This window comes from Buceros rhinoceros, unplaced genomic scaffold (assembly GCF_000710305.1).
Source record: "Buceros rhinoceros silvestris isolate BGI_N320 unplaced genomic scaffold, ASM71030v1 scaffold18390, whole genome shotgun sequence".
Lineage (NCBI taxonomy): Eukaryota > Metazoa > Chordata > Aves > Bucerotiformes > Bucerotidae > Buceros > Buceros rhinoceros.
This window is the reverse complement of record NW_010388233.1, coordinates 47381-55447: the sequence shown is the minus strand read 5'-3', so window position 1 is coordinate 55447 and position 8067 is coordinate 47381. Positions and strand designations below refer to the sequence as shown.

Sequence of the window (8067 nt, the reverse complement as noted above, 5' to 3'; positions counted from 1 at the left end):
ATGTTCAACCCGTCTTCCCGCCGCCCCCCCCCCCCCCCGGCTCGTCACCCCGCCTCTTGTTTTCCTTTTGCCACTTTCTGTTACTTTACCTTCTAGAGACACATCTGCGGTTCGCGATAAACCAACCCCGGCAGCAACACCTATTTTTTTTTTCTGTATTTTTTTTTAAAACTTGATTTTAGCAAGCTGGGAAGCTCGCAGACAAAGAGGGCTAGTGCTGAAGGAAAAGGAGGGAGGGGGTGTTTTTGCAGGATGAAAGAGGGAGAAACGGCGGTAAATGTCTTTTATTTTTTTTGTTGAGGTTGTGAGAGGAGAGAGGTTTAGTGCAAAGGCTCTGGAAAAACGGTTGCCGTTTGTGGTTAGGGCGCGGATGCCTCTTACTCGAACACTGGGGCAGCGGGGAGCTGACTCTGGGCTGAGTTAGTTCTACTCTGGTCGGCTGAGGTCTTCTGCTGCTCTCAGATGGGCCAGGAGTGTCCTTAGGTGCGAGAAAAAGCCCCAGCAAACAAAACACCCAGCAAAAACCCACTCAACCCTCTGAAAGTAGCTGAGAGGCATTTCCACATTCCCCCATTTCCCTCCTTCAAGCTGGGAGCTGGTGGGCTGGGGGAGACCCCTCCTCAATAGCTGTGGAGAGGTAGAGAGGCACCAAAAGGAAGAGAAGGGAAAGACCTTAATCAGGGTTCAGGCAGGCTCCCAAATATCAGGGATGGACCATCAGGCTGCAGATGCAGCGGGGAAGCCAGAGAGTTTTCTGCAAGCTGGGTGGTGGAAGCTTCTTTGCGAATTAATCGATAGCAGATATTGATAGAGTGGTTGTCTACCGGCAGGGGCTGAGAAGGTGTTTTGGTTGGTTGTTGATCTGTGATTATTTTGGGGGTCCTTGATGTGGTTTGACCTGAGGCTAAAGGAAGATCCTCCCACATTCATGCTGGGGAGCTGGGACAGTGGTAAAGGAGTGACTCTGGGATCCTCATACGTATCAGAAAGGGGGGCGAGGACTTAAATTTGGTATCCCATCCATCTCAGGGGGAAGGGCTGGAGGCTTCTTTCAAAGCCTGCTAAGGTTTGTCTGGTCCATATGGCAACATGGGGTCTGGAGGGCTCTAGAAGCCCTTAATCCAGAGATGAGAGGGAATTGTCAGCCCCTCAAAAAGGAGGGACCTGTAGGAGGAGTGAGAGCTTCTCCAGGTTGCCTCTCAAGCCACCGTGGTGTTTGGGTTGTCACTGTCTTCCCTGCTGCCGGGACACAGGCCCGATGCTGCCCATGGAGCATTGCTGGGGAGGGGGACAATATCAGCCCCCAACAGACTCTCCTCAGCCTGTGCCAAGGATGTCTCTCCGCCATGGCTTTGGACCCTTGCTTGGACATCCTGAACTTGGAGAGGACTGGCAGGGTCGGGCATGGCTGGGTCTCTCGGGGGGTTGGTTTTCTTTGGGGGGGCTTTCCGCAGCCCCTTTGATCTCTGCTTTCCCTAAGTGAACTATGTGCTCTCTTGTTTCCAGAAGGCAGGGAGTGTGTAAATTGTGGGGCTACCTCAACCCCTCTGTGGAGAAGAGATGGCACTGGGCACTATTTGTGTAACGCCTGTGGACTCTACCACAAAATGAACGGGCAGAACCGGCCCCTGATCAAACCCAAGAGAAGGCTGGTGAGTCTCCTTCTTTTTTACTCTTCCTTCTTCTTCAGCTTTTGCTTCTTGTCTGCAGGTCGGATGGACAGGAAAGGTCAGCCAGCTCTGAAATCTTGTCCCACTGTGTCAGGGGGCTGGGAGGAGGGGATGCTCAGAGAGGTGCTCCCAGCCACTGTGGGCCTCAGTTGTTCCAGTCCTCTTGCAAACTGCGAAACAGGTTAAAAAAAATCAAGGTTCCAGGCTCCTTGTGAACCAGAACTGAATTTTCTGCCAGGTCGCAATGGGGCAGATGCCTCCACACAGTGCTTCTGGATGGTGACCCAAGGATGATGGCTCTTTCCAGGGGCTAAGAGCAATCATTTCCTAGTGACCAAAGGCTATCAGGAGAACAAGATTTCTCCTGGGCTTTCCATGCTGCTGTCCTCCCCTTCCAAATGTGTCTCCACTCCCTTTGGCTGGCAGTGTTGTGGAAGGGGGACCCAGGCTGGGTACCGGGTGCTACTGGAGCATCAGCCAGACCTCAGTGCTGCAAAGCACTTGCCTGATGGTCCTGGTGCCACCTGAACCTGGTGTGGTCACACGTACTTGAGCCATGTGGGTCTCCATTTATGTCATTCCCCTCCGAGTTGCTGTGAGCGAGGACACAAAGTAGGGGTTGGCAAAGCCTAGTGAGTGGGCAAAGCCAAGCGTGTGTTTGGGGCCACAGAAGTTGGAGGAAGATGAAATGTGTGGGTAAATACTTGAAATAACAGTTGGAATTCTTGTGACTGTACTACGTACAGGTAAAACGTTACAGCATCCCTGGCTGTATCCCCGTTTATGAATTTCCCTGGAAGCCACAAAAAGGTCTGGAAGCTGTGGGCACAGCTAATAAATGCGCTAAAGTATATTTGGCAAATAATCAGGCAAACCACAAGGGGAAAAAAATATATCAAGTGGGGGAAAAAATATGTTCCCTGCTTGGGAAGTTATTGAAAGTTTTGCATCGAGGCACGTTTGGTTTCGTTAGGATGAAAGACCTGGATGGACTCCTGGGGGCTGCTCAAAACGCAGAGGAGAAGCGGCTCTCCGAGGAGTTTCTGAGCTGATGGCTGGATCCAGCCGGCTCTGCGAGGCTTGTGCCCAGCGTGGCTGGATCCTGCAGGCGGGAGACGGGTGGTTTGTTGGCCTCGTGTTCCAGGTGCTCACGGCCTTGGTCCAGCAACTCTCAGGCACGGATTCAGCTTCCTCACCTGTGAGATGCCTGCAAGGGTGGACCGGCTTTATTCCCACAGGCGCAGGGAAGCGGTGGCAGGATACGGCCCCAGGAGGGGTTCCGCTGCGAGGGGCAGCGGCGGTGGCTCTATCTGGTGTGCTGGTTTTGGGGAAGATGCGGGTTTGCTAGTTTACCCCCAAACTTCCCGCGGGTGAAACCTCTCTCTGCCTTTTTATATGAGCTTTTCCCGTACCGGAAAAGGTTGGTCTCCCTCATCTTTCACAGCCTTGTTAGAAAAAAGGAAAAGCTTTCTAGGGAGGGAAGTACAGGCTGGGGTTTTAATTTTTCTGGGCAGCTCTCTTGTTCTCTTCTCCTCCTCCCCCTTGTCCTTCTGTCTTAAACACCCACCCCTCGTTTTCTTTTTTCTTTTCTTTTTTTTCCCCTCGTTCCCTCTTTATGTGTAGAGTTAACTTCCTAGGAAAAAGCTGCCGGATATCTGAGCCCTGGAGATAACTCCTAAACAACAGCTCCGTTTCCCCAGCCCAAACACACAGGAGCTTGAGCGTATCCAAACAAGCGGAGGGGGAGGCAGGATAGGAAAGCGGCTGGGAAGGGGGGGCAGAGCTTTCAAAAAGTGTCTGATGGAACCACGAAAGAATGTCCCGAGTCACCCTCAGCCCGGCACATGTAAAATGAACTACTTAAATAAATACATTGTGAAAGGTCATTCTTGGGGAAAAAAAAAATTAGAGAAAGAAAGAGAAGAAGTCAAGAGAGACCTTGTCTTGCGTAATCACTCCAATCTTGGGCATTTTAGTTAAAGTTACAAAAAGTTCCCTTTCTTTGGATACGGCCTTTGCAAAATGGAAACTTTTGATTTTTCTCTCTATTTTTTTTTTCCCCAGCACTGCTTGGGGAAAAAGAAAAAAAGAGAAACATTTCTAAAGCTCTTTGCATCTGTATTTATTTCCCTTGCTAACCTTCAGAAAAAAAAAACAATCAGAAGGTACCAAAAACGCTGGGCCCGTGTTTGCATTTTGTGTGCGTAGATGTAGATGTGTGTGTGTCTCCTGGCTTGAGAAATCAAGCGAGCTGAGGAAGGCGGAGTGTGGATGGAAGTTCAGGGTGGGGATCCAGAGTGCGCTGCTCTCCCACTGCCCCAAGTCTCCTGCGTGACCTTGGGCTGGTTTGGTAGGCTCTGATCCCAGGCGCGCTGAAATTTATGAGAGGACTCCGATGGGTTGGAGAGCGGGCAAATAAATCCTTAGATGCTGAGAACCCGTCCCAAGCCTTATTAAATTCAACGGGTGTCTTTGTAAGGGTTCCTTTAGAGGAGGGGGATGCAGTCTTGCAGGCCGAGGGGTCTCAGACAGCTCTGCTTCATCTTAGAGGAAGGTGGAAGATCTGGAGATGTTGGCAGGGGAATCAGAAACAGTCAGGTGGTACCGTACCACTGCTCTGCTTGAAAGGTCCACAGAGACCATTCCTGTCCCTGTTGAAGCCAGTGGCAGCCCCGTCACTTCTGTTGCTGAGAGAAAAACCTTCCTTTGGATTTTCTTCCTTTCCCTGCCCATGTGGATGCAGAGCTCTCTGTTTCCCTGTCCAGCCGTGATGTTTTAGAAGGATTATAGCCAATTTCTGAGAAGGTCCACGCATGTGCTGCCTTATTTTAGGTATTCGATGCTTGCAGCTTTGTGGGTACCTTGTGTAAACCCAGACACTGAAAATGCCCCTTAATTAAGCATCTTTATTAGTGTTTAGTTCCTCCTGCATCATCCTCAATTCCTTCTCATCACTTCCAGTGCTTCTGAAGTTGTGCCCTCACTCACGTGCAAGTGGGCCACGGAGTCTGGTCCTACAAATGAGATGGGGCACCTTCTTAGTCATCCCATTACTTACATGGCTGGGCTTGGGTCGCTGATTCACGTCGGTGGATGCTGGTGCTGGGAGCTTTTACAATAGCGTTATTATTCATTGTTTCCTGCCGGTGTCTCCGGTATAAGATGGTACAGCAGAAAAGGTATGGTTCAGGACCCAAAGAGCACAGAGTTTAAAATACTCATCTAACAACGCTGAATTTTTTTAGGGGAAACGAGGCAGATGGAAAAGGTTTAGAGAAGACAGTGGATGTTGTGATTTATTCGTTTATTTAATGTCAGAGTTTGTTTGAAGGTAGCAAGGTGATGACCAGGCGTGTCTTCTAAACGCACTTGCCGTAAGAGAAATTATGGTGAGCGCCATGTAGAAACCCCAAATATCTTCAAAGAGGAAGCTTCCCCTGTGTGGGCTGAGTCAAATATCACTGGTTTTTAGAAATTTCCTTAGGCTTGATTTTTGGGTCTGATAAAGACAAAGCTGCCACCGAGAGATTCAATCCAGCCTCTGAGCCGCCCGTGTCGGCTGATGGGAGCCAGGGAAGCAGAGACCTGCAGATCCAGCCCCTGGGTCTTGGTGGGAGCCTGGCTCTGCAAGCTGTTGTGTCCGTGTTGTGTTTGGAGCATGTGTATTAATCTGGTGATTTTGATGGGAACCAAATTTGGGACTGCAGCATGGTCCAGAGGAGGACTGGACCGAGGCCGGTGTGCTCACATCTGTTGGGGGCTCTGCTGTTCTTGGTGGGTTGCTTCCACTTCTCCTGCTGGCACTGGGTTTTTTGCAGCTGAAGTGTTGTTCCCAGTTCCTGCTCCTGTCATCAGCACGGAGAAGTCAGCTAGAAGCCTCGTCAGGCTTGAGATCAGCTTGTTTCAGCGTGGTTTATGGTCAGGCAAAACAGAACTGTCCCCACAGGCAGCTGGTGAGGGCCCATTGCTGCCAGCTCAGGCTCCCTGTGATGCTTCCTACTGCTCATGGGCATCGTATTATTTACTTTTTAGGCAGCCCTTTTTGTCTAATTAAAAGAAAGAAAAAATCCTACTCTATCTAAAACAAAACCAACCCGTCCTCTCTCCACCTACGCCGCATTCAATTATGATTAAAATTGCAACATGACCTAACAAGAGTTGGTATTAACGCTAGCGCCGTGCCAGTGTCCATGTTTGCATTTTGGGTTTGTTGTACGGTATCCAAAGATGCGGTTATTTTATTTTATTTTATTTTTTTAAATGTTGGATGTGCTACTGTGTGCGGCTGTGTGGGGTGAGGGGTAAATTTGAAACAGTAAGAGCACAAAAGAGAGCTTTAAAGGCTCAGTTCTGCAAGGTGCCAAGCATTGCTATGATCTGGCAAATCGCTTAAGCACGTTTTGACTTTAAGCACATGAGCAGTCCCATTGAAAGCAATGCGTGGGGATGAAATCAGAGCTCTGGGACTGTGTCATATTGATGAAGAAGAGATAGGATGGGGTTCTAAAGGGGTTTTGGGTTTTTTTTAGGAGCTGTAGGCACTTGCACACACACAAACACGCGCAGAAGTTTGTGAACATCTTTTCCTCCTTCAGAGGCAGAAGGATGAGTTGTTTGCTAAAGTTACGGTTTTTAAACCATGAGCACGAATGCATGCACGTGAAAGAAGAGCAACTTTGTTAAAATTGGCTTTGTTAAATCATTATCACAGCTAACAAAAAACCTTCTGTATACACCTTGACACACGGGCTTCTTTTTCTTGTTCCACTCCCTTTATGAAATGGTAAATTCTTCTTTCAGGCTCATTACCAATCCTTAAATAAACATGAAGGTTTAGGCTGCAAAAGGGTGTAATTAAAAAGTTGGGATTCTCACTCTTTGCCACAGTGTTATTTCCGATCTGGAGCCCGTCTCCTTTGAAGCTGAGCTGAATTGACGGGATCGGGCTGTGCTTGCGGTCGGACCAGGCGAGCAGCTGCCCACCAAGCTCAGTGTGGGTCTCACCCGGCGCTTGCTGGAGCCGCCGTGACTCATGCCGTTGACTCGGGCAATTGTTGGTTCAGGCCCTGACTGCAGAATTAGACCCCTGGGGGGTCTGAGAGAATTAATATGGAAAGACATGTTGGCATTTAAATAACATTTTCCCCTCTGGAATGGGCTGTGCCAGCGCTGCTAATTTTGATGAGTTCTATCAGAGGTTTAGCACTCACTTTTAGGATGCCCTTTGGCACCTGATTCAGTTCATATATAATTTGGGATTAAAGTACCTCGGGGATTTTTTTCAGAATTATTATTTGTTCTCACAAGCCAGTTTCTGGAGGCCTCTGCCGATGTGCGTCAGTCTTGCAGGGTTGATGTTTTCTTTCTCAGCAATTTTGCTGATTACATCTTTTTTTTTTTTTTTTTTTTTTTGTTTTTTTTTCAACACGGGGTTTTTTCCTATAATTTCTTTTTTCTGTGCTTAAATCCTGATGCTGCAAATTTTTTTTTTTTTTTTTTTTTTGGTTCGTTTTTAACACGGGTGCTTTTCTCTCCCTCTCCTTCTCTTCCCCTGTCTCTCTCCCTCCCTCCTGCAGTCTGCAGCCAGGAGGGCGGGCACGTCCTGCGCGAACTGTCAGACCACCACTACCACCCTGTGGAGGAGAAATGCCAACGGCGATCCCGTCTGTAACGCCTGCGGGCTCTACTACAAGCTGCACAATGTAAGTGTGACTGTAACACTTGATAATGGGTTCTCGGTTTGGGTACTCGATGGTCCAAACTCTTCCTTAACTTAAAGGATTTCCAGTCTTGGGTGGTCCTGAGACCTTCCTTTATCCCTTTGGGGACCTTGGGGGTTGGAGTGAGGAGTTGGCATCCCCTCAAACGTAGCTGGTGTGACCCGGAGAGGTATAAACCAGGGCTGTCTGTGGGTAATGTTAGAGCTTTCCCATGCCTGAGCCAAGGAAGGAGGGGTGGATCAACACAGAGAGACATTATCCGCCGCTGATCGGGCTCAGTGCATTGGAAAAGACAACATGCCGTCCTGCAAACCGATACCCCTTCTATGTGTAGCTTGGTTTCTCCAGCAAACACAAACTCTGGAAAAAAAGCAAAATGTGCCAACAACTATTTAGATCTTTCCTGGGTTTGTGGCTGCCTTTGTCCCATCCCTCCACCCCTCCCTAAAGATGATTTATTTCGGTCTTGTGTTTGACCCGGTTGACGCAAGCAATTCCTAAACCAAAAAGGACTTGATTTAGTTAGCGGGTTGCAGAGTCTGCGCAACCTGTGACGTGAATTTTAAAGCATCTGTCATGGAAGGGAAGGAAAAATGAAATGAAATGGCTGGCAGATTTAATCTAATATCTCCATGCAAAGCCAGCTTGCAGGACTCAGGGATATGTGCCCCAGGGAA

The 8067-nt window shown here is 48.8% G+C and overlaps 1 protein-coding gene across 1 annotated transcript in view; it reads left to right on the top strand.

Annotated features, from left to right (window-relative positions):
- GATA3 (GATA binding protein 3) overlaps positions 1–8067 on the top strand; it is a gene marked incomplete at its 5' end in the record, with an annotated part of 16480 nt that overhangs the window by 2514 nt on the left and 5899 nt on the right. Inside the window, 2 exon segments of the mRNA XM_010145278.1 lie at positions 1507–1652; positions 7247–7372. Of these exon segments, the coding sequence (XP_010143580.1) occupies positions 1507–1652; positions 7247–7372 (272 nt within the window).